The sequence below is a fragment of the Fringilla coelebs genome (genome assembly GCF_963513975.1).
Source record: "Fringilla coelebs genome assembly, chromosome: 29".
Taxonomy (NCBI): domain Eukaryota; kingdom Metazoa; phylum Chordata; class Aves; order Passeriformes; family Fringillidae; genus Fringilla; species Fringilla coelebs.
Genome location: NC_140055.1, coordinates 3,072,633 through 3,099,388, shown reverse-complemented (window position 1 = coordinate 3,099,388; position 26,756 = coordinate 3,072,633). Strand labels below are relative to the sequence as shown.

Below are 26,756 nucleotides of genomic sequence, written 5' to 3'. Positions count from 1 at the left end.
TGGGATTCTGCATTTCCAGGGATTTGGGGTGGGATTCTGCACTTCCAGAGCATTTTGGGGCAGGATTTTTCATTTCCAGAGATTTTGGGGTGGGATTTTTCATTTCCAGAGATTTTGGGGCAGGAATCTGCATTTCCAGGGATTTGGGGTGGGAATGTCCATTTCCAGAACATTTTGGGGTGGGATTCTGCACTTCCAGAGCATTTTGGGGCAGGAATTTCCATTTCCAGGGATTTGGGGCAGGAATTTCCATTTCCAGAACATTTTGGGGTGGGAATCTGCATTTCCAGGGATTTGGGGTGGGAATCTGCATTTCCAGGGATTTTGGGGTGGGAATGTCTATTTCCAGAGATTTGGGGTGGGAATGTCCATTTCCAGAGATTTTGGGGCGGGATTCTGCATTTCCAGAGATTTTGGGGTGGGATTCTGCCTCTCCACATGATTTTAAGGCAGGATTTTTCCTTTCCAGAGCATTTTGGGGCAGGAATTTCCATTTCCAGAACATTTTGGGGCAGGATTTTCCCTCTGCCACCCCCCCAAACCCGCAGGGACGGGAATTTGGCAGCAAAACGAGGAAAAAAAAAAAAAAGAAAAAAAGAAAAAAAAACCAAAAAATACATTTATTGACCAAACTACAGCTGGTTCTGCACACAAGCAGGGCCTGGCTGTGACACCTGGGCACGAGGAGGGTCCCACAGGGCAGGAGCAGCTCCAGAACATTCTACATTCAACCAGCAGCTGGTGGCTCCGAGGAGGAGGAGGAGGAGGAGGAAGAACTTCCACAGCTGCCCCAGCCCCGCCAGGAGGGACCCAAAAAAAGGAGATTTAAAAGCAAAACAGAACCAGGCAGGGCCGGGCTCGTCCCCCCCGCCCCAAAAGGAGCAGCGAGGCCAATTCCTCCTTTTCATCCCATCATCTCCATAAAAATGAATATATTCTACAGATTTATAGACATTTACAGGTTCTCTACACCCCCCCAGCCCACTGGGGTGTGGATTTTGGGTTTTTTCTCTTTTTTTACATAATTACAAAACGCACTTTGCCATTTCTGTCTGTGTGCAGCCGGGGCTGGGTGGGGACAGGGACAGGACGGAGGTGGGGGTGACCCCAGCCCCCCCTGAGCCCCCCACCCACGGCAGGGAAGGGTCTGGGCAGGGCTCCAGGGTGAGGCACAACAGCTCCAGCAGGCAGGGCTGAGGCAGCACAAGGTGCTATTTCCACCAAAAATAATCAAAATAATAACCAAAAATAATCAAAATAATAACCAAAAATTCAAAATAATAACCAAAAATTCAAAATAATGACCAAAAATTCAAAATAACGACCAAAAACCAACCCCAAACCCTGGGAACAGCCGCTCCAGGCTCAGCCCAGCCCTGGAGGAGCTGCTGGAGGCGATTCCCTCTGGGATCCAAGCAGCCAAGTCCATCCTGCCCAGGGAAGAACGCTCCCGAAAGGCAGAACTCCGTCCGTCCGTCCGTCCGTCCGTCGGCGCCGGGAGCACACCCTCCTCTTCCTCAGCACCCGGGGCAGCTCCTCGTCCCCCCGGGGTGACTCAGGGCCAGCAGGGCTCCCCAGGGAGCCAAAGTCCCCCCAAATCCATCCCGGGGGTCCGGCCTCACCGGATCATGTAGGCCAGGCTGGCCCCCAGCCCCGCCACCCCCGCGAAGGCCACCAGAACGTTCCGGATGCTTCCCTCCAGGTCCTCGGGGCGGAAAAACGACACAAAGCCCTCCTGGCAGAGAGGGGGGGGAGTCAGGGGGGCACGGCCGGCCCGGGCAGCCCCCAGACCCAGGGCAGCCCCCAGACCCATTCCAGCCTTTAAACAGCCCCCAGACCCATTTCATCCTAAAATATCCCCAGCCCCATTTCAGCCTGCACAGCCCCCAGACCCAGGGCAGCCCCCAGACCCAGCTCAGACTTTAAACAGCCCCAAACAGCCCCCAGACCCATTTAATCCTAAAACATCCCCTGTGCACCCCCAGCCCCATTTCATCCTGCACATCCCCCAGCCCCATTTCAGCCTCAAACAACCCCCAGACCCATTCCAGCCTAAAATATCCCCAGACCCAGTTCAGCCTTTAAACAGCCCCCAGACCCATTTCATCCTAAAATATCCCCTGTGCACCTCCATCCTCATTTCATCCTGCACATCCCCCAGCCCCATTTCAGCCTCAAACAGCCCCCAGACCCATTTCATCCTAAAACAGCCCCCAGACCCATTCCAGCCCCAAACAGCCCCCAGACCCATTTCATCCTCAAACAGCCCCCAGACCCATTTCAGCCTAAAATATCCCCAGCCCCATTCCAGCCTCAAACAGCCCCCAGACCCATTTCATCCTCAAACAACCCCCAGACCCATTTCAGCCTTTAAACAGCCCCAAACAGCCCCCAGACCCATTTCATCCTCAAACAGCCCCCAGACCCATTTCAGCCTTTAAACAGCCCCCAGACCCATTTCAGTCTCAAACAGCCCCCAGACCCATTTCATCCTAAAATATCCCCAGCCCCATTTCAGCCTTTAAACAGCCCCCAGACCCATTCCAGCCCCAAACAGTCCCCAGACCCATTTCATCCTCAAACAGCCCCAAACAGCCCCCAGACCCATTCCAGCCTCAAACAGCCCCCAGACCCATTCCAGCCTCAAACAGCCCCCGGACCCATTTCAGCCCCAAACAGCCCCCAGACCCATTTAATCCTAAAACATCCCCTGTGCACCTCCATCCCCATTTCATCCTGCACATCCCCCAGCCCCATTTCAGCCTCAAACAGCCCCCAGACCCATTTCAGCCTCAAACAACCCCCAGACCCATTTCAGCCTGCACAGCCCCCAGACCCATTTCAGCCTTTAAACAGCCCCAGACCCAGCTCAGCCCCAAACAGCCCCCAGACCCATTTCATCCTAAAATATCCCCAGCCCCATTTCAGCCTGCACAGCCCCCAGACCCAGTTCAGCCTAAAAGAGCCCCCAGACCCATTTCATCCTAAAACATCCCCTGTGCACCCCCAGCCCCATTTCAGCCTCAAACAGCCCCCAGACCCAGTTCAGCCTTTAAACAGCCCCCAGACCCATTTCATCCTCAAACAACCCCCAGCCCCATTTCAGCCTTAAACAGCCCCCAGACCCATTTCAGCCTCAAACAGCCCCTGTGCACCCCCAGACCCATTTCAACCTCATTCCCCAGCCCCATTTCATCCTCAAACACCCCCCAGTGTTCTCCCCTATGTTCCCCCAGCCCCATTTCAGCTTGCACACCCCAATGTTCTCCCTGTGCAACCCCCAGCCCCATTTCATCCTAAAATATCCCCAAACCCATTTCATCCTGCACATCCCCCAGTCCCATTTCATCCTGCACAGCCCATTGCTCCCCCAGCCCCATTTCAGCCTCAAACATCCCCTGTTCTCCCCTAGCCCCATTTCATCCTGCACACCCCTGTCTCCCCCAGCCCCATTTTTACCCCTGTGCACCCCCAGCCCCATTTCATCCTAAAATATCCCCCAGCCCCATTTCATCCTGCACATCCCCCAGCCCCATTTCATCCTAAAATATCCCCAGCCCCATTTCATCCTGCACATCCCTGTGCTCCCCCAGCCCCATTTTTACCCCTGTGCACCCCCAGCCCCATTTCAGCCTCAAACATCCCCCAGCCCCATTTCATCCTGCACATCCCCCAGCCCCATTTCATCCTAAAACATCCCCAGCCCCATTTCACCCTGCACACCCCTGTGCTCCCCCAGCCCCATTTTTACCCCTGTGCACCCCCAGCCCCATTTTCACCCCTGTGCTCCCCCAGCCCCATTTTTACCCCTGTGCACCCCCAGCCCCATTTTCACCCCTGTGCTCCCCCAGCCCCATTTTCACCCCTGTGCACCCCCAGCCCCATTTTCACCCCTGTGCTCCCCCAGCCCCATTTTTACCCCTGTGCACCCCCAGCCCCATTTTCACCCCTGTGCTCCCCCAGCCCCATTTTTACCCCTGTGCTCCCCCAGCCCCATTTTTACCCCTGTGCACCCCCAGCCCCATTTTCACCCCTGTGCACCCCCAGCCCCATTTCAGCCACCCCAGCAGCCTCGGGCCAGCCCAGCCCTCCCAGGCTTGCCCGGATTTTGGGAATGCCGCCTCCAAGCTGGGCAGCAACCCTCAGAAAAGCAGATTTAACCCCAAACCACTTCAGGCAGCTGATGCTGAGCGGGTCCCACAGCCCCACGACCCCCCTGGTGACAGTGAGCCAGCACTGGCACACACCCCAGGACCGGCATGTTGGGAAAAGCTCAGAATTCCCAGGAATTCTTGGGAATTCCCAGGAACTGTGACTCACCCAGCCCCCCTGGCTCTCCAGCCACTCCCTCTTGGAGGAGACCAGGGCGTCGGTGAGGATCCCAGCCAGGCTGCTGATGCTCTGCTCCTGCTGGATGCTCTTCAGGTGCTTGGCCACGAAGGCGCCGAAGGCGATGAGGGTCACCACGCGGCCCCAGTTGGTGACACCATCGCTGAACATCTGGGCAGCCACCTCCACCACGCACTGCAGGTCCTCCTCCTGCTGGATCTGCAGCTTCCTCAGCATCCCTGCAAAAGACACGAGTGCAAGAGCCTGAGTGAGGGGTGTGGGGCTCCAGGGGTTCTCCAAAATGCAGTTTATTGTATAAAAAATGCAGTTAATTGTATAAAAAATGCAGTTTATTGTATAAAAAATGCAGTTTATTGCAGCCAAGATGTTACAGCAGTGCAGGGTTGGGGTGACAGAGCTGTGCCCACAGCTGTCAGCCCCAGCTGCAGGCAGGCCTGGAGTCCTGCATCCCTCACTCAGGCTCCAAGTAATGGTGCCCCACGTTGGGCGCCACTGTAAGAGCTGAAACGGGAGACGTGGGGCTCCAGGGGCCCTTCAAAATGCAGTTTATTGTATAAAAAATGCAGTTTATTGTATAAAAAATGCAGTTTATTGCAGCCAAGAGGTTACAGCAGTGCAGGGTTGGGGTGACAGAGCTGTGACAGGCTCTGAGTAATGGTGCCCCACGTTGGGCGCCACTGTAAGAGCTGAAATGGGGGATGTGGGGCTCTCCAAAATGCAGTTTATTTATAAAAAATGCACACAGCAGCCCAGGGTTGGGGTGACAGAGCTGTGCCTGTCAGCTCCAGCTGCAGGCAGGCCTGGAGACCCAGATCCCTCACTCAGGCGCTGAGTAATGGTGCCCCACGTTGGGCACCACTGTAAGAGCCTCAATGAGGGGTGTGGGGCTCCAAGGGCCCTTCAAAATGCAGTTTATGGTATAAAAAATGCAGTTTATTGTATCCAGGATGTCACAGCAGTCCCAGGTTGGGGTGACAGAGCTGTGCCTGTCAGCCCCAGCTGCAGGCAGGCCTGGAGTCCTGCATCCCTAAATCAGGATCTTACTAACGGCACCTCATGCTGGGCACGGCTGTAAGAGCCTCAGTGAGGGATGTGGGGCTCCAGGGGCCCTTCAAAATGCAGTTTATTGTATAAAAAATGCAGTTTATTGTATAAAAAATGCAGTTTATTGTATAAAAAATGCAGTTTATTGTATCCAGGATGTCACAGCAGCCCAGGGTTGGGGTGACAGAGCTGTGCCCACGGCTGTCAGCCCCAGCTGCAGGCAGGCCTGGAGACCCATTGGTTTTGGTTACATTGAATTATAAACTTTTCTTTTGGCTAAAATGCATTATAAACTTTCGGTTACAATGCATTATAAACTTTTCTTTTGGTTACAAATGCATTATAAACTTTTCTTTTGTTTACAAATGCATTATAAACTTTTCTTTTGGCTACAAATGCATTATAAACTTTTCTTTTGGTTACAATACATTATAAACTTTTCTTTTGATTACATTGCATTATAAACTTTTCTTTGCTGACCATCTTAACACAGTAGAACCAATCTATCCCTTGACTTTTACCCACAGCCTATCATAACTGCTCTCATTACCATATTCATGTTCCTATTCCCCAATCACTAAAGTCAGTACATCACAGTTCAAGCCAGAAGTTGTTTTTCAGTTTTCTTTCAGTGGAAAATCCTGAGACCTTTTTTCTACTGGCCACATTTGCTGCCTGTGGAATCTTCCTGCTTGGTAAAAACATCTTCCTGTTTGGGGTGGGTTTATCCTTTGCTCTAAGCCATAAAAACCCCTCCTAACTCACACACCCTTCCCTCCTTGGTTACCCAGTCAGACTGGCTCAGCAATTCCTTTCTTCTGCATCAAAACTCGCTTCCAACTCCATTCCTCCTTCAGGTTCTACATTTAAAAACCTTCCTGCCAAGCACCCATATCTGTGAGACTCCTGTCAAACTTTCATCCTTCCCAGCACCCGAGGTTTAGGGGCAGCCAAACACCCCCAGAGGGGCAGGGAGAGGGTGGGACCCCCCCGGGTGGGACCCCCCCCAAAAATGGATGGAGAGTGAGTGAGTTCTGCTGCCCTTCTGCCACCCTCCCTCACCTGAGCCACACAAAATTTAAATTATTTCATTTAATAGCCCCGGGCACATTTTAGTTCCTTTTTCCTTGGCTCAGGGAGAGGGTGGGACCCCCCCAAAAATGGAGTTTGGAATGGAGAACGAGCTCTGCCACCCTCCCTCACCTGGGCCACACAAAATTTAAATTATTTCATTTAATAGCCCCGGGCACATTTTAGTTCCTTTTCCCCTGGCTCAGGGACACGGCACCAAACACCCCCAGAAGGGCAGGGAGAGGGTGGGACCCCCCAAAAATGGAGTTTGGGATGGAGAATGAGCTCTGCTTCCTCCCTCACCCAGCTGAGTGACACAAACCCAGCTCCTGGCACATTTCAGTTCCTTTTTCCCTGGCTCAGGGAGAGGGTGGGACCCTCCCCAAAAATGGAGTTTGGGAGGGTGGGACCCCCCAAAAATGGAGTTTGGGATGGAGAACGAGCTCTGCTTCCTCCCACACCTGGGCCAGACAAACCCAGCTCCTGGCACATTTTAGTTCCTTTTTCCTTGGCTCAGGGAGAGGGTGGGACCCACCCCAAAAATGGATCCAGAGTGAGTGAGTTCTGCCACCCTCCCTCACCCGGCCACACAAAATTTAAATTATTTCATTTAATAGCCCCGGGCACATTTTAGTTCCTTTTTCCCTGGCTCAGGGACACGGCACCAAACACCCTCAGAGGGGCAGGGAGAGGGTGGGACCCACCCCAAAAATGGAGTTTGGGAGGGTGGGACCCCCCAAAAATGGAGTTTGGGATGAAGAAGGAGCTCTGCCTCCTCCCTCACCCAGCTGAGTGACACAAACCCAGCTCCTGGCACATTTCAGTTCCTGTTTCCCTGGCTCAGGGCCAGCTGTGGTGTCTGAGCACGTCACACTCCCCTGGGCCAAGGTTTCCACAGGCTGGGGAGGGCAGAGAGCAAGGGCAGCGCCCCAAACCTGGCAGATGTATCCCCAGATTTAAATTTTAATAGTTTAAAATGCATTTAAATTAAAATAATTTTCTTATTTTACCATTTGAATTCTTTTTTAAAAAACAAATAGAATATTAAAAAAAGTAATTTTAAAATAATTTCAATTAAAATAATTTAAATGAATAAAATAGTTTTCAAATCATTTCAATTAAAATAAAAGAAAAATAATTTAAATTAATAAAATAATTTAAATTTAATCATAAAATAATTCAAATTCAGCCTAAACATCCCCTGTGCTCCCCCAGCCCCATTTCAGCCTCAAACGTCCCCTAAACTGGGGGGGGTGAGGATCTGAAACTCCTGAGCTAAACAATCTTTGGATGCTTGAAATGAAATACATTAAAACAGATTTCCCAGAAAAGCTGTGGCTGCCCCTGGATCCCTGGGAGAGTTGGACGGGGCTTGGAGCACCCTGGGATGGTGGAATTTTATTTTAAATTAAAATAAAATTTAAAAAAAAAAGTCAATTAATAATATCAATTAAATATTAAAATAATTTAAATTAAAAATAATTTTAAATTGAATTTATATATAAATCTAAATACATAAAAATAAATATATTAAATATAAATATATATAAAATAAATATATATAAATAAATATATATAAAATAACTATATATAAAATAACTATATAAAAAATAACTATATAAAAAATAAATATATATAAAAATAAATATATATAAAAATAAATATATATAAAAATAAATATATATAAAAATAGAATTTAAGACTATGTAAAATAATTCAATTAAAACTAATCAAAAATTAATTTTAAATTAATTTCAGCTGTGCCTGGCAGAGCAGAGTCCCCCAGCTGGCCCTGCCACGCAGAGCCAGGAGCCAAAGGCGTCCCCGCCGCTCGGTCCCTGTCCCTGCCCCGCTGGCAGGAATCCTCCCCCTCAGGAAATCACCCGGGCTCCTCAGCCCCGAATCCTCCCCGGCAGTTCCTCCTCCCTCAGGAAATCACCCGGGCTCCTCAGCCCCGACATTCCTGCCTGAGAGTCTGAGAGTCTGAGAGTCATCCCCCAGGAATGTCCGGGAATGGGGGCAGGAACTGACCCCACAGGGACTGATCCCACTGATCCTAAAGGGAATGGGGGCAGGAACCGACCCCACTGGGATTGATCCTAAAGGGAATGGGGGCAGGAACCGACCCCACAGGGATTGATCCTAAAGGGAATGGGGGCAGGAACCGACCCCACAGGGACCGATCCCACTGATCCCACAGGGAATGGGGGGCAGGAACTGATCCCACAGGGATGGATCCCACAGATCCCACTGGGAATGGGGGCAGGAACCGACCCCACAGGGACTGATCCCACAGGGATTGATCCCACAGGGAATGGGGGGCAGGAACCGACCCCACAGGGATTGATCCTAAAGGGAATGGGGGGCAGGAACTGATCCCACAGGGATTGATCCCATTGATCCCACCGGGAATGGGGTACAGGGACTGATCCCACAGGGATTGATCCTAAAAGGGAATGGGGGGCAGGAACCGACCCCACAGGGACTGATCCCACTGATCCTAAAGGGAATGGGGGGCAGGAACCGACCCCACAGGGACTGATCCCATTGATCCCACTGGGAATGGGGTACAGGAACTGATCCCACAGGGATTGATCCCATTGATCCCACAGGGAATGGGGGCAGGAACCGACCCCACAGGGATTGATCCCACTGATCCCACAGGGAATGGGGTACAGGAACTGATCCCACAGGGATTGATCCCACTGATCCCACAGGGAATTTGGGGCAGGAACTGATCCCACAGGGACTGATCCCAAAGGGAATGGGGGGCAGGAACCGACCCCACAGGGACTGATCCCACAGGGACTGATCCCACAGGGATCGATCCCACTGATCCCACTGGGAATTGGGGGCAGGAACCAACCCCACAGGGATTGATCCCACTGGGAATTGGGGACAGGAACTGATCCTACAGGAACCGACCCCACAGGGACTGATTCCACTGATCCCACAGGGAATGGGGGGCAGGAACTGATCCCACTGGGATTGATCTCACTGATCCCACAGGGAATTGGGGCACAGGAACTGACCCCACAGGAACTGACCCCACTGGGAATTGGGGACAGGAAGCAGTCCCACAGGGATCGATCCCACAAGGAATGGGGTACAGGAACTGATCCCACTGGGAATTGGGGACAGGAATCCCACTTATCCCACTGGGAACTGGGGGCAGGAACCGATCCCACAGAAACTGATCCCACTGATCCCACAGGAACTGATCCCACAGGGACTTGGGGAAAGGAACCGATCCCACTGATCCCACAGGGAATGGGGTAGAGGAACCAATCCCACAGGGACTGATCCCACAGGGAATGGGGTACAGGAACTGATCCCACTGGGATTGATCCCACTGATCCCACTGGGAACTGGGGACAGGAACCAATCCCACAGGGATTGATCCCACAGGGACTGATCCCACTGAGAACTGGGGACAAGAACTGATCCCACTGACCCCACTGCCTTTCCCACCCCCCTGGGAACTGGGGACAGGAACTGATCCCACAGGAACTGATCCCACTGCCTTTCCCACTGATCCCACTGGGAATTGGGGCCAGGAACTGATCCCACTGGGATTGATCCCACAGGAACTGATCCCACTGGGAACTGGGACCAGGAACTGATCCCACTGGGAACTGGGACCAGGAACTGATCCCACTGACCCCACTGCCTTTCCCACCCAACAGGGAATTGGGGCCAGGAACTGATCCCACAGGAACTGATCCCACAGGGATTGATCCCACAGGGATTGATCCCACTGACCCCACTGCCTTTCCCACCCCACTGGGAACTGGGGCCAGGAACTGATCCCACAGGAACTGACCCCACAGGAACTGACCCCACTGCCTTTCCCACAGCCCAGCTAAGAATGAAACCGAAGCTCTTTGTGTTCAATAAACAAAAAAAAAAAAGGAGCTAAAAAAAGGGACGAGCTGAGAAAATGCAAGGAGGGAGGGAGGTGTTTCAGCAGCAGCACCCCAACCAGCCCAGGAACCCCAAAAGTGCTGCAGGAAATGCAGACACTGCCCTGCTCTGCTCCACCCTGACCCAAATGCCAGCGCCAGCCCCAAACCAGCCTGAGTGACGCAAAACCAGTGACACAAACTGGTCACTTCCCATTCCCAGTTCATCCCCAGGACAGGCACTGGGGGGCAAATTCCCACAGCTGCTTCAGGGCCCTGCAGAAGGGGGAGAAATGCATGAAAATGGATTTCCCACAGAAACCCGGGTCCCTGGCAGTGCCCAGGGCAGGGCTGGGATGGGGGAAGGTCCCTGCCCTGGCACTGGGGGAGTTTTTGGGTCTGTTTCATCCCAAACCATCCCATGTTCCCATGAGAACATTGCTCAGAATTCCCTCTCCCAAAAATCCCCTTTGCACCTAAACTGGGGGGTGAGGAGCTGAAACTCCTGAGCTCCCAAATCTTTGGGTATTTGGGATTAAATCCATGAAAACATTTCCCAGAGCAGCTGTGGCTGCTCCTAGAAGTGTCCAGGGTCAGTTGGGAGCACCCTGGGATGCTGGAAAATGTCCCTGCTCTTGGCACTGGGTGAGTTTTTGGGTCTATTTTAACCCAAACCATTCCCTGGTTCCATGAGAACATCACCCAAAAATCCCCTTTGCACCTAAACTGGGGGGGTGAGGAGCTGAAACTCCTGAGCTCCCAAATCTTTGAACATTTTGCATTAAATCCATGAAAATGGATTTCCCAGAGCAGCTGTGGCAGTGCCCAGGGCCAGGCTGGGCAGGGCTGGGATGGTGGAAGGGTCCCTGCCCTGGCACTGAGTGAGTTTTTGGGTTTATTTTAACCCAAACCATTCCCTGGTTCTATGAGAACATTGCTCAGAATTCCCTCTCCCAAAAATCCCCTTTGCCCCTAAACTGGGGGGTGAGGAGCTGAAACTCCTGAGCTCCCCAATCTTGGACATTTGGGAATAAATACATTAAAACTGATTTCCCAGAGCAGCTCTGGCTGCCCCTGGATCCCTGGCAGCGTCCAGGGCCGGTGGAAGGTGCCCCTGCCCGTTTTGGATGAGTTTTAAATTCTATTTCAACCCAAACCATCCCACGGTTCTATGAGCACATCACCCGAGGAATCCCCCCCACCAAACATCCCCTTGTCCCTAAGCTGGGGGGGTGGGGAGCGGAGCCCCCCGCGCCCCCCCGGCTCTGCCGCTCCGGTTGTTTGCGGAGCCCGGGGGGACGCGGAGGAGGCACCGGGGCTAATCTGTAACCGGATTATCTCCTCCGCACACACCGACAGCGCCTTTTCCTCCTCCCCGCGGAACAAAGTTCAGTTTCGTTTTTGAGCGCTTCCCGACCGCTTTTATTTAACCCCTTCCGAACCCAAACGACGTCGCATCGGTGACTCGGCGGAGACCCCGGCCACGAGGGCATCGCCCCCGGCCCCGAACCCCCTCCGGCCGCCGGGACGGGCCCGACGGAGAGCACGGGGCTCTCGACCTCCTCTCGGAGTATTCGACGGACACACACACACCTTGAAAGGCGAGCTCGTGTTTCCTCATGACGCCGTCCCCGACTCTCCGCAGCGTCTCCAGCGCCTTCTCCATCACCGCATCCCCCGCCGCGCCCGGCCGGCCGGGACCACCCAGGAGGCCCGGAAAAAGCTTCTTAGCGCTGGGCTGCGCCTCTCCCGCCACCTCCCGCAGGTAGCGGCCGATGAGCTCCAGCGAGTCCTGCCGGAGCCCGTCGGGAGGCCCCGGCGGGGTCCCGGGCAGGGAATCGGCGGCGGGGCCGCGCTCGGGCTCGGGCTCGCACCCGTCCAGCTCCTCTTCGGGGCGCCAGCGAGTCGCGCCGCAGCCAATCAGCGCGCGCGGCGCCGCGCCCCGGCCAATCAGCGCGCGGGGGGGGTCGGCGCGGCCGGCGGCGGCCCCGGGGCGCTCCCGCGGCGGCTCCGCGGCGGCGGCGGCGGCGCCGGGATCCGGGCCCTGCCCCGGCCCGCCGGGCCCCAGCGCCGGGGAGCCGCCGCAGTAGAGGTTGAAGCCGAGGAAAGCTTTCGGCTTCACGGCGAACATGGCGCCCGGTGCGAGCGGCCGGCGGGGTGCGGGCGGGACCGGCGCGGCCGGGTTATATAACCGGCGGCGGTGACGCCGGAGGGCGGGGCGAGGGCGGGACGGCGAGCGGTTCCTTTTCCACCTCCGCTTCCGTTCTTTGGGCTGAAATACGAGCGGAAAGAAGGAGCGACCGTGCCCTCCGTGCCCTGGCCGCGGTGCCCCACTCCCGGTGTCCCCACTCCCGGTGTCCCCGGTTCTTCTCGCCGGTACCGGGCAGCGGCTCCCCGCTGGTGCCGTGCTGGTCCCGCATCCCTCCGAGCACAGCGGGGGATGGGATCCCCCCCCCAGCAGCACGGAGCATCCTCGTGGCACCGGCCACGTGTGTCCCGCTCCGTTCCCGCTCCATTCCCGGTCCGTTCCCGGTTCGTTCCCGCTCCATTCCCGCTCCATTCCCGGTCCGTTCCCGGTTCATTCCCGCTCCGTTCCCGGTCCATTCCCGGTTCATTCCCGCTCCGTTCCCGGTCCGTTCCCGCTCCATTCCCGCTCCATTCCCGGTCTATTCCCGCTCCGTTCCCGCTCCGTTCCCGGTCCGTTCCCGCTCCATTCCCGCTCCATTCCCGCTCCATTCCCGCTCCATTCCCGCTCCGTTCCCGGTCCATTCCCGCTCCGTTCCCGCTCCGTTCCCGCTCCGTTCCCGCTCCGTTCCCGCTCCGTTCCCGCTCCATTCCCGGTCTATTCCCGGTCTATTCCCGCTCCGTTCCCGCTCCGTTCCCGGTTCATTCCCGCTCCGTTCCCGCTCCGTTCCCGCTCCATTCCCGCTCCATTCCCGCTCCGTTCCCGCTCCATTCCCGGTCCGTTCCCGCTCCGTTCCCGGTCCCGCAGCACCGAGCATCCCCCCCGTGCGGGGCTGGAGCAGCACGGCCCCGCCGGTGCGGCCAAAACGGGCCTTGAAAGAAGTTTAAAATATAAAAGAGGAAGAAATCTAGGGAAAAATTTATATTCTGTATTTTTATATAGAAGAATAAATAAATATTCTCTATTTCTAGATAGAAGAAATCGATCTTCTGTATTTTTATATGGAAGAAGAAATGTAAATTCTATATTTTTATATAGAAAAATAAGTATATATACTATATTTTTATATAGAAGAAATAGATCTATATCTTTATGTAGAAGAAGAAATGTATATTCTATATTTTTATAGAAGAATAAATATATATACACTATATTTTTATATAGAAGAAATATTCTGTATTTTTATATAGAAGAAGAAATAGATCTTCTATATTTTTATCTATAAGAAATGTATATTCTATATTTTTATATGGAAAAAGAAATGTATATTCTATATTTTTATATAATAAATACATATACACTATATTTTTCTATAGAAGAAATATTCTGTATTTTTATACAGAAGAAGAAATAGATCTTCTATATTTTTAGGTAGAAAAAAAAAACATATTCTATATTTTTATATAGAAGAAAAAATAGCTTCTGTCACCATCACTGTGCTGTGTTTGGAGCTGCCACCTCCCTGTCCCCACATTTTTGGGGACAATTTGTGACCAATCCAAGCCATTGACAATTTTTGGGGACAAACTGTGACCAATCCAACCCCACTCTGCTCTGTTTGGAGCTGCCACCCCATTCCCACATTTTTGGGGACAAACTGGGACAAATTCGGGCATATTGAGCATCACAGTGCTCTGTGTGGAGCTGCCACCTCCCTGGCCCCACATTTTTGGGGACAAATGTGACAAATCCCAACCCCACTGTGCTCTGTTTGGAGCTGCCACCTCCCTGTCACCATTTTTGGGGACAAACTGTGACCTATCCACGCCTACTTTGCTCTGTTTGGAGCTGCCACCTCCCTGGCCTACATTTTTGGGGACAAATGTGACCAATCCAAGCCTCTGTCACCATCACTCTGCTCTGTGTGGAGCTGCCACCTCCCTGTCCTGATTTCTGGGGACAATTTGTGACAAATCCAACCCCAGTGTGCCGTGTTTGAAGCTGCCACCTTCCTGTCCCCACATTTTTGGGGACAATTTGTGACCAATCCAAGCCCAGTGCGCTCGCTTTGGAGTTGCCACCTCCCTGTCACCATTTTTGGGGACAAACTGACAAATCCAACCCCCCTCTGCTCTGTTTGGAGCTGCCACCTCCCTGGCCCACATTTTTGGGGACAAATGTGACCAATCCAAGCCTCTGTCACCATCACTCTGCTGTGTTTGGAGCTGTCACCTCCTTGTCCCGATTTCTGGGGACAATTTGTGACCAATCCAAGCAATTGACAATTTTTGGGGACAAACTGTGACCAATCCAAGCCCAGTGTGCTCTGTGTGGAGCTGCCACCTCCCTGTCCCCATTTTTGGGGACAAACTGACAAATCCCAACCCTACTCTGCTCTGTTTGGAACTGCCACCTCCCTGTCCCCATTTTTGGGGACAATTTGTGACCAATCCAAGCAACTGACAATTTTTGGGGACAAACTGACCAATCCAACCCCAATGTGCTGTGTTTGGAGCTGCCACCTCCCTGTCCCCACATTTTTGGGGACAAATGTGATCAATCCAAGCCTCTGTCACCAAAACAGTGCTCTGTGTGGAACTGCCACCTCCCTGTCCCCACATTTTTGGGGACAAACTGACCAATCCAAGCCCACTCTGCTCTGTGTGGAGCTGCCACCTCCCTGTCCCCATTTTTGGGGACAAAGTGTGACCTATCCAAGCCCAGTGTGCTCTCTTTGGAGCTGCCACCTCCCTGTCCCCACATTTTTGGGGACAAACTGACCAATCCAAGCCCACTGTGCCGTGTTTGGAGCTGCCACCTCCCTGTCCCCCTTCCTGGTGACAATCCGTGCCCATCCCAGCCCCATCCCCACCCCTGCCCCCCTCAAACCCGGGCTGGGGTGTCCCCAGCTCCTGTCCCTGTCCCTGTCCCCAGGCCAGCCCGTCCGTCCCTCCCGGAGTCCCTCCCGTGGCCCCGGGACGCGTCCCCGTCCGGGACGGGAATTTTGGCACTCCGGGCGCATCCCCGGGTGGTGGTGCCGAGGTTTGCGCACAAACACGAGCTGGGACCGCGCGTCCCTCCCTCCCTGTCCCCTCGGGGTCCCCGGTGGCCTCCAGGGCCTGGGAATTCCCAGATCTTGGGGATCCGGGCCAGGGAGACGCGGCCGGGCAGAGGTGGGGAGGGAAACACCGCGGGTGGGGAGGGGGAGACGGCGGGAGAGGGGCGGGAGGGAGCCGGGAGAGAGCCCGGAGAGAGCCCGGAGGGAGACCGGAGAGAGCCCGGGTGGCACCGGGGACAGGGGGGGCACTGGGGACACAGGGTGGCACAGGGGGGAAGGATTTAGGTTGGTAAAAGCCAAAATTTGGGTTGGTAAAACCCCTCCCCTGCGCTGCTGCAGCCCAAAATTAACCTGGAGAGCCCCCAGGGGTGGCACTGGGGACAGAGGTGGCACAGGGTGGCACAGGGGGGAAGGATTTGGTTTGATAAACCCCAAGATTTGGACTGATAAAAGCCAGGATTTGGGTAGATAAACCCCAAGATTTGGGTAGGTAAAACCCCTCCCCTGCGCTGCTGCACCCCAAAATGAACCTGGAGAGCCCCCAGGGTGGCCCTGGGGACAGGGGTGACACAGGGTGACACAGGGTGGAACAGAGGGGAGGGATTTGGGTTGATAAAACCCAAAATTTGGGTAGATAAAACCCAAGATTTGGGTTGATAAAAGCCAAGATTTGGGTTGATGAAACCCCTCCCCTCTGCTGCTGCACCCCAAAACGAACCTGGAGAGCCCCAAGGTGGCACTGGGGACAGAGGTGACACAGGGTGACACAGGGGGGAAGGATTTGGTTTGATAAACCCCAAGATTTGGACTGATGAAACCCCTCCCCTGTGCTGCTGCACCCCAAAATGAACCTGGAGAACCCCCAGGGGTGGCCCTGGGGACAGAGGTGACACAGGGTGGCACAGGGTGGAACAGAGGGGAAGGATTTGGGTTGGTAAAAGCCAAGATTTGGACTGATAAAGCTCACGATTTGGGTTGATAAACCCCAAGATTTGGGTGGATAAAACCCCTCCCCTGTGCTGCTGCAGCCCAAAATGAACCTGGAAAGAGCCCCAGGGTGGCACTGGGGACACAGGTGACACAGGGTGGCACAGGGGGGAGGGATTTGGGTTGATAAAACTCAAGATTTAGGTTGATAAAATGCAATATTTGGGTTGATAAGACCCCTCCCCCGCGCTGCTGCACCCCAAAATGAACCTGGAGAGCCCCCGGGTGGCACTGGGGACAGGGGTGACACAGGGTGACACAGGGTGGCACAGGGGGGAGGGATTTGGGTTGATAAACTCCAAGATTTGGGTAGATAAACCCCAAGATTTGGGTTGATAAGACCCCTCCCCTGCGCTGCTGCACCCCAAAATGAACCTGGAGAGCCCCCAGGGGTGGCCCTGGGGACAGAGGTGACACAGGTGACACAGGTGGCACAGGTGGCACAGGGTGGCACAGGGTGGCACAGGGTGGCAGGATTTGGGTTGACAAGACCCCTGCCCTGTGCCCAAGGTGGCAAAATGAGAGACCCCAACCCTGCCAGCATCACCCCCGGCCCCTTCAGCGCCCACCCAGCGGCACAAACACATCTGGAAAGCACCAGGGACGGGGCTGGGGTGTCCCCAAACATCTGGGGGTGTCCCCACATATCTGGGGGTGTCCCTGCACATCTGGGGGTGTCCCCAAACATCTGGGGGTGTCCCCACACATCTGGGGGTGTCCCTGCACATCTGGGGGTGTCCCCACACATCTGGGGCTGTCCCTGCACATCTGGGGGGTGTCCCCACACATCTGGAGCTGTCCCTGCACATCTGGGGGTGTCCCCACACATCTGGGGCTGTCCCCCCCCTCTGCCCCCCCCCACAGCAATCCCCCCTTCCCATCACCCTCCCCCTTTTCTTTCCTCTTTTGGGTTTTATTCCCCCCTTTTTTGGGGGGTTCAATAAAAATCAAGCACAGCACTCCAGCAGAGCTGAACAATGTCAAAATATTTTATAGATTTATTATTTTTTATATATCTATATTTGTTATCTATTTACAACAGGGCTGGGACAGACAGCAGGACATCCAAGGAGGCCCCTGCCCCAGCCAGGTGGCACAGGTGACACACCCAGGTGGCACAGGTGACACACACAGGTGGCACAGGTGACACACCCAGGTGACACAGGGGACAGGAGGGAAACCCTGCCCGGGATCCTTCCCTCCCTGGCACTGAAACTGGGGCAGGATTTGGGGCACAGCTGTGGAAATGTCTGATATTTGTGTTAATTTGGGGGTTTTGGTTTTTTTTTTTCCCCTCCTGGTTTGAGAGAAAGAAAAAAATAAAGGGAAAAAATGGGAAAAAAAAGAAATCACAGCTGTGCCCACCCTTGTCCCTGCTTGGAAATGTCCCCTCCAGGAGGGGACAGTGCCACCCCCAGCCCTGGCTCTGCAGGGCTGCAGCAATGGTTGTTAAATTGTTAAATTTGTTAAATTTGGGGTTTTTTTGTGTGATGTTGGTGTTAATTTGGGGTTTTTGTTTTTGTTTTTGTTTTTTTCCCCAGCTTGAGACAAACACAAGAAAGGAAAAAATAAAAAGGGGAAAAAAAAGAATTCCAAACTTGGGATGACAGCAATTCCCAGCCCAGGTTTGCCTCAACACCCCCAAATTCCACCTGCCCTGGTGCCTTCATCCCCCCCGGGAGGTTCTGCCTCAGCCCCACAGCACAAAAAATCCCCTCTGCAGGGCAGAGCTGGGCTTAGCCAGGCTCAGCCTAGAGGGACAGGGACAGGAGAGCTGGGCTCAGCCAGGCTCAGCCTAGAGGGACAGGGACAGGAGAGCTGGGCTCAGCCAGGCTCAGCCTAGAGGGACAGGGACAGGAGAGCTGGGCTCAGCCAGGCTCAGCCTAGAGGGACAGGAGAGCTGGGCTCAGCCAGGCTCAGCCTAGAGGGACAGGAGAGCTGGGCTCAGCCAGGCTCAGCCTAGAGGGACAGGAGAGCTGGGCTCAGCCAGGCTCAGCCTGGAGGGACAGGAGAGCTGGGCTCAGCCAGGCTCAGCCTAGAGGGACAGGGACAGGAGAGCTGGGCTCAGCCAGGCCCAGCCTAGAGGGACAGGAGAGCTGGGCTCAGCCAGGCTCAGCCTAGAGGGACAGGAGAGCTGGGCTTAGCCAGGCTCAGCCTGGAGGGACAGGAGAGCTGGGCTCAGCCAGGCTCAGCCTAGAGGGACAGGGACAGGGGAGCTGGGCTCAGCCAGGCTCAGCCTAGAGGGACAGGGACAGGAGAGCTGGGCTCAGCCAGGCTCAGCCTAGAGGGACAGGAGAGCTGGGCTCAGCCAGGCTCAGCCTAGAGGGACAGGAGAGCTGGGCTCAGCCAGGCTCAGCCTAGAGGGACAGGGACAGGAGAGCTGGGCTTAGCCAGGCTCAGCCTAGAGGGACAGAGGAGCTGGGCTCAGCCAGGCTCAGCCTAGAGGGACAGAGGAGCTGGGCTCAGCCAGGCTCAGCCTGGAGGGACAGGGACAGAGGAGCTGGGCTCAGCCAGGCTCAGCCTAGAGGGACAGGGACAGGAGAGCTGGGCTCAGCCAGGCTCAGCCTAGAGGGACAGGGGAGCTGCCCCACGGCCCTGAGCCAGCTGAGCCCCTTGGGCCAAACTCAGTCCAATCCTTCTGGTTTTGTTCTCTTGACCAAATTCCAAATTCACCCCATCCTCTCTGGTTGTGTCCCTCTGGCCAAGCTCCTCCAGCCCCCAGAGATGTCCCCAAGCCCCCAGAGATGTCCCCAAGCCCCCAGAGATGTCCCCAAGCCCCCAGGCCTGTCCCCAACCCTCTGGCCCCGCTGTCCCCTGGAGCTGAGCGAGGGACAGACAGACCCCAGACAGCTCAGCCCAAAAACCCCCTGGAGTTTTCTGCATCTCAGCCAATTTCTTCCCTTTGAAGCTCTAAAGCTCACAGCTGAGTGTGCCCTCAGAGCTGGGATCACACCGGGCAGACCTGGGATCACAACTTCCAAATCTGGGATCACAATTCCCAAATCTGGGATCACAACTTCCAAATCTGGAATCACAATTCCCAAATCTGGGATCACAATTCCCAAATCTGGAATCACAATTTCCAAATCTGGAATGACAAGATCCAAATTTGGGATCACACCTGTGAGATCTGGGATCACAATTTCCAAATCTGGAATCACAATTTCCAAATCTGGAATGACAAGATCCAAATTTGGGATCACACCTGTGAGATCTGGGATCACAATTTCCAAATCTGGGCTCACATCTGCCAGATCTAGGATGACTTTTCAGATCTGGGATCACAATTTCCAGACTGGGGATCCCACTTTCCGTATCTGGAATCACTCTTTGCAGATCTGGGATCACACCTGTGAGGTCTGTTATCACTTTCCACATCTGGGATCCCACTTTCCACATCTGGGATCCCACTTTCCATATCTGGGATCACAATTTCCAGATCTGGGGTCACTCTTTCCACATCTGGGATCACAATTTCCATATCTGGGATCCCAATTTCCATATCTGGAATCACTCTTTCCATATCTGAGATCACAATTTCCATACCTGGGATCACTCTTTCCCTATCTGGGATCCCCCTCTCCACACCTGGGCTCCCTCTCTGCAGCCCCAGGGTCCCCCTCCTGCCCAGCTGCCTCGGTCCCTGTCCCCCCACGCCCTGACCCCCCTTCCCAGCCCTGCCCTCTGGGGCTCTCCCACCCAGCAGGGAGGCAGAGCCAGCTCCAGCAGCAGCAGCAGCAGCAGCAGGATTTAAGGTAAAGCCCCTGGGAGAGGCAGGGCCAGCCCAGCCCAGCCCGGCCCAGCCCGGCCCGGCTCAGCCCAGCTCAGCCCAGCCCAGCCCAGCCCAGCCCAGCCCAGCCCGGCCCAGCCCAGCCCAGCCCAGCCCGGCCCAGCCCAGCCCAGCCCAGCCCGGCCCAGCCCGGCCCAGCCCAGCCCGGCCCAGCCCAGCCCGGCCCAGCCCAGCCCAGCCCAGCTCAGCCCGGCCCAGCCCAGCCCGGCCCGGCCCAGCCCAGCCCGGCCCGGCCCAGCCCAGCCCAGCCCCTCCGGGCCGGGTTTGCTCAAACCCCCGCGGGTTCTGCCGCTCCCATCCCTCCCGTGGCACGGTGAACTCAGTCCATCAGCCAAAAAACGAAATAAAAGAGACAAAGGAGCGCAGCCCGGGGTGGGAGCACAGCTAACCTGCCAGCCTGCAGGTGAGCAGGGAGGGCAGCCCCAGGTGATGGGATCCAGCTGAGGAGGGCAGCCCAGGTGGGATCTATCCTGCCAGCTTGCAGGTGAGCAGGCAGGGTTTCCCCAGGTGGGGCACAGCTAACCTGCCAGCCTGCAGGTGAGCAGGGAGTGTTTCCCCAGGTGGGATCCAGCTGAGGAGGGTTTCCCCAGGTGGGGCACAGCTATCCTGCCAGCTTGCTGGCCAGCAGGGAGGGTTTCCTGGGGGGCAGGTCCTGCGGCGTGGGGATGCGCTCTCCTGTGCCCAGGCAGTCCCAGGTGGATCCAGCTATCCTGCCAGCTGGCTGGCCAGCAGGCAGGGTTTCCCCAGGTGGATCCATCTAACCTGCCAGCTTGCTGGTGAGCAGGGAGGGTCTCCTCTGGGGCAGGTCCTGCGGCGTGGGGATGCGCTCTCCGGTGCCCAGGCAGCCCCAGGTGGGATCTATCCTGCCAGCCTGCAGGTGAGCAGGGATGGCAGCCCCAGGTGGGGCACAGCTATCCTGCCAGCTTGCTGGCGAGCAGGGATGGCAGCCTCAGTGGGATCCAGCTGAGGAGGGCAGCCCAGGTGGGATCCATCTATCCTGCCAGCTTGCTGGCCAGCAGGCAGGGTTTCCCCAGGTGGATCCAGCTAACCTGCCAGCCTGCTGGTGAGCAGGCAGGGTCTCCTGTGGGGCAGGTCCTGTGGCGTGGGGATGCGCTCTCTGGTGCTCAGGCAGTCCCAGGTGGGGCACAGCTATCCTGCCAGCTTGCTGGCCAGCAGGGAGGGTTTCCTGTGGGGCAGGTCCTGTGGTGGGGGGATGTGCTCTCCTGTGCCCAGGCCCCGCTATCCTGCCAGCCTGCAGGTGAGCAGGCAGGGTTTCCCCAGGTGGGATTTATCCTGCCAGCTTGCTGGTGAGCAGGGAGGGTCTCCTGTGGGGCAGGTCCTGGCCGTGGGGCCGCGCTCTCCGGTGCCCGGGCAGGGTCTCCTCCTGCGGGGCAGGTCCTGGGCGCTCTCCGGTGCCCGGGCAGGGTCTCCTCCTGCGGGGCAGGTCCTGGGCGCTCTCCGGTGCCCGGGCCCCGCGCTCGGCAGCGCCCGGCTCTGCCCCCGGGCCTGGGCCATGCTGTAGTCACCGGAGTCAAAGAACTTCTGCTGTGGGGAGAAAAGGGGGTGGGCAGGATTTGGGATTGGGGTGCAGGATTTGGGATTGGGGTTGGTGTGAGGATTCAGGATTTGGGGTTGGTTTGAGGATTTGGGATTGGCCCTGCAGGATTTGGGGTTGGCCCTGCAGGATTTGGGGTTGGCCCTGCAGGATTTGCAGCCAGGACCCCTCAGGCAGCGCTGGGGTTGCCCTGAGCCCGGCCCAGGAGGTGACACAGGGACAATCCCACAGGGAGTTAGGCCGGGTTTAAAGGGCAGCTCCTGGGCTGGCTCAGGCAGCGCCGGCACAGACGGGGAGCGGGACCGGGCCACGGGAACGGGGACACAACATCTGGAACGGCGGCGCACATCTGGCGGGGATGGGACACACTGGGACAGACTGGGACAGACTGGGAGAGCTGGGGACAGACTGGGAGAGCTGGGGACACACCTGGGAGATTTGGGGTCACACTGCCAGGTTTGGGATCACACCTGGGAAATTTGGGATCACATCTGGGACAGCTGGGATCACACCTGAGGGGTTTGGGGTCACACCTGGGGGGTTTGGGGTCACACTGCCAGGTTTGGGATCCCCCCTGCTGAGCCTGACAGGATCCTCTGCACTGGGATGGTGAGCCAGGCCTAGAGCCAGGACTTTGGGGATGAGCTAGATTAAAAGAGCCAGGACTTTTGGGATGATAAGCTGGGCCTAAAGAGACAGGATTTTTCGGATGGTGAGCCAGGAGTTTTGGGATGATAAACCAGGCCTAGAGCCAGGACTTTTGGGATGAGCCAGGCTTACAGAGTCAGGACTTTTAGGATGGTGAGACAGAAGTTTTGGGATGAGCCAGGCTTACAGAGGCAGGGCCTGGGGATGAGCCAGGCTTACAGAGGCAGGACTCTGGGATGAGCCAGGCTTACAGAGGCAGGGCTCTGGGATGAGCCAGGCTTACAGAGGCAGGGCTTGGGATGAGCCAGGCTTACAGAGGCAGGGCCTGGGGATGAGCCAGGCTTACAGAGACCAGGCTCTGGGATGAGCCAGGCTTACAGAGGCAGGACTTTGGGATGGTGAGCCAGGCTTACAGAGGCAGGGCTTTGGGATGAGCCAGGCTTACAGAGGCCGGGCTCTGGGATGAGCCAGGCTTACAGAGGCAGGACTTTGCCCCAGAGAACAAAGCCTGGCTGCTGCCAAGGCCCTTCCTGGCTGATCCCAGCTCAAAGGGCAGCTCACACAGCCCAGCCCATCCTTTCATTGCAATGGAATTGGAAATTAAATTTAAATTTAAATTTTACACCCCCAAAAATTTAAATTTAATTTTTTTTTAATTTAAAATTGATTTTTCTTTTTGGTGTAAAATTAACGTTTTTAATTTTATTTTTTCGATTTTAATTTGAATTAAAATTTTAAATTTTATCTATAAATAATACCTTTACTTATTATTTTAATGGGATAATGAATTCAGTTAAATTTAAAATTTTATATATAAGTAATAAATCCATTTATTATTTCTTAAGGGGATAATAAATCCAATTAAATTTTAATTTTTATATATAAGCAATACAAATTTCCCAATTTCTTCCCCCAGTTTTTTCCAAAATTTCCCAATTTTTCCCCTTTTTTTTTCCCATTTTTTCCCAAAATCTCCTAATTTCCCCCCCTTTTTTTCCCCATTTTCCCCCCAAATTTCCCAATTTTTCCCCCATTTTTTCCCCAAATTTCCCCATTTTTTCCCTCAGTTTTTCCCTAAATTTCCCAATTTTCCCCCATTTTCCCCCCAAATTTCCCAATTTTTCCCCCATTTTTTTCCCAAATTTCCCAACTTCCCCCTTTTTTTCCCTATTTTCCCCCCAAATTTCCCTTTTTTCTCCCCCCAGTTTTTTCCCATTTTCCCCCCAATTATCCCCCCCTTTTTATCCAAAATTTCCCATTTTCCCCCCATTTTTCCCCTAAATTTCCCAATTTTTCCCCAAAATTTCCCATTTCCCCCCCCCATTTTTTACCTTTTCCCCCCATTTTTTACCATTTCCCCCCAAATTTCCCAACTTTCCCCCCATTTTTTCCCCAAATTTCCCCATTTTTCCCCAGTTTTTTCCCATTTTTTCGCCAGTTTTCCCCCCAGTTTTTTTCCCTTTTTTTCCCCAATTTTTTTCCCATTTTCCCCCAGTTTTTCCCCCTTTTTCCCCAGTTTTTTCCCGGTCTTCCCCCAGTTTTTTCCCATTTTTTTCCCAATTTCCCCCCAGTTTTTTCCCCAGATTTCCCCCCGTTTTTTTCCATTTTCCCCTCAGTTCTTTCCCCATTTTTTCCCATTTTCCCCCCATTTTTCCCCCCAGTTTTTCCCCCAGTTTTTTCCCATTTTTTTCCCATTTTCCCCCCATTTTTCCCCATTTCCCCCCAGTTTTTTCCCCATTTTTCCCCCAGTTTTTCCACCATTTTCCCCCATTTTCCCCCCAGTTTTTTCCCATTTTTCCCCCAGTTTTCCCCCAGTTTTCTTCCCTTTTTTCCCCCATTTTTTCCCATTTCCCCCCAGTTTTTTCCCCTTTTTTCCCCAATTTTTTCCCCATTTCCCCCCAGTTTTCCACCCATTTTTCCCCATTTTCCCCCCAGTTTTTTCCCATTTTTCCCCATTTTTTCCCATTTTCCGCCCATTTTTTCCCCCAGTTTTTTCCCCATTTTCCCCATCTCTCCCCAGTTTTTCCCCATTTTTCCCCCATTTTCCCCCAGTTTTTTCCCCATTTTTTCCTTTTTTTCCCATTTTCCCCAGTTTTCCCCATTTCCCCCAGTTTTCCCCATTTTCCCCCTTTTTTCCCCAGTTTTTTCCCTTTTTTTCCTATTTTTCCCCAGTTTTTTACCTCATTTCCCCCCATTTTTCCCCATTTTTTTCCCATTTTCCCCCCATTTTTTTCCATTTTTCCCATTTTCCCCCCATTTTTTTCCATTTTCCCCCCCATTTTCCCCCCATTTTTCCCCATTTTCCCCCCAGTTTTTTCCCTTTTTTCCCATTTTCCCCCCAGTTTTCCCCCCATTTTTTCCCCATTGTTTCCCCATTTCCCCCATTTCCCCCCCATTTTTCCCCCAATTCCCCCCCATTTTTTCCCCCATTTTTTCCCATTTTCCCCCCATTTTCCCATTTTTTCCCCCATTTTCCCTCCCATTTTTTCCCATTATATTATTATATTATAAATTTCTATTTATTCACCAAATTAAAATCTGTTTATTAAAGAAAATTGACATTATTACATCATTCACTCACATGAGTTAAAATTAATTTATTCCATTAAATCTACATTATTCATTTACATTCATTTCTTAAATTTTTATTTATTCAATAAAATTTATATCATTTATTAAATGATTGATTGACATTTGCATGGATTAATTAAATTAAAATGTTGGGCTGGGTTTTGGGAAGGAATTCCTGGATTTGGGGGTCCTGGGAGGATTTTGGGGGGGGTCCTGGCAGGATTTGGGGATCTCAGGGAGGATTTGGGGGTCCCAGGGAGGATTTGGGGACCCTGGAAGGGCTTTTGGGGGTCCTGAGGAGGATTTGGGGGTCCTGGGGAGGATTTTGGGGGTCCTGGGAGGGATTTTGGGGATCCTGAGGAGGATTTTGGGGTCTCAGGGAGAATTTTGGGGGTCCTGGGGAGGATTTGGGGGTCCCAGGGAGGGTTTAGGGGATCTCAGGTAGGATTTTAGGGATCCTGGGGAGGATTTTGGGGGTCCTGGGGTGGATTTGAGGGATCCTCAGAGGGATTTTGGGGGTCCCAGGTAGGATTTGGGGTCCTGGGGAGGATTTTAGGGATCCTGGGGAGGATTTTGGGGGTCCCAGGGAGGATTTGGGGGTCCTGGAAGGGCTTTTGGGGGTCCTGAGGAGGATTTGGGGGTCCTGGGGAGGATTTTGGGGTCTCAGGGAGGATTTTGGGGGTCCTGGGGAGGATTTGGGGGTCCCAGGGAGGATTTTAGGGATCCTGGGGGGGATTTGGGGGGTCCTGGGGAGGATTTTGGGGGTCCCATGGAGAATTTGGGGGTCCTGGGGTGGATTTGGGGGATCCTCAGAGGGATTTTGTGGGTCCCAGGTAGGATTTGGGGGACCTGGGGAGGATTTTGGGGGATCTCAGGTAGGATTTGGGGATAATGGGGAGGATTTTGGGGATTGTGGGGAAGATTTTGGGGGTCCTGGGGTGGATTTGGGGGCCCTGGGGAGGACTTGAGGGGTCCCGGGGAGGATTTTGGGGGTCCTGGGGAGGATTTGGGGATCCTGGGAGGGATTCTGGGGGTCCTGGGGAGGATTTTGGGGTCCCAGGTAGGATTTGTGGGTCCTGGGGAGCTTTTAGGGTGCAGGAGGGGATTTTGGGCTGGGGGGGTCTGACAGCAGCACCCAGAGCTCTGAGACCCCCGAGGGGCTGGGGCTGCCCCGAGCCACAGGGACCCCACAGCGGGGACCCCACAGCAACAACAGGGACCCACAGCAGGGACCCCACAGCAGGGACCCCAACCCACAGCGGGCACCCCACAGCAACAGGGACCCCACAACAACAGGGACCCCCACACCCACAGTGGGGACCCCAAACCCAGGAACCCATCACCAGGTACCCCCAACCCATCCCAGTCACCCCACCCCAGTTACCCCATCCCAGTTACCCCATCCAATCCCAGTTACCCTATCCAATCCCAGTTACCCCATCCAATCCCAGTTATCCCATCCCAGTTCCCCCTACCCCAGTTCCCCCATCCCAGTCACTTCATACCAGTTTCCCCATCCCAGTTCTGCCATCCCAGTTACCCCATCCCCACCCAGTTACCCCCAACCCATCCCAGTTATCCCATCCCAGTTACCCCACCCCAATTCCTCCATCCCATCCCAATTACCCCACCCCAGTTACCCCATCCCCTCCCAG

General features: G+C 54.4%; 1 protein-coding gene across 1 annotated transcript; it reads right to left on the bottom strand.

The window, feature by feature from the left end:
• Nucleotides 1-453: 453 nt before the first annotated feature.
• MCL1 (MCL1 apoptosis regulator, BCL2 family member) lies at nucleotides 454-12,498 on the bottom strand (the record flags this gene model as incomplete). Its single annotated transcript, XM_084222998.1, has 3 exons — nucleotides 454-1,735; nucleotides 4,321-4,568; nucleotides 11,961-12,498. The coding sequence occupies 3 exons, from the start codon at nucleotides 12,496-12,498 to the stop codon at nucleotides 1,619-1,621; spliced, it is 903 nt and encodes a 300-aa protein (XP_084079124.1). The 3' UTR covers nucleotides 454-1,618.
• Between the last annotated feature and the right edge of the window lie 14,258 nt (nucleotides 12,499-26,756).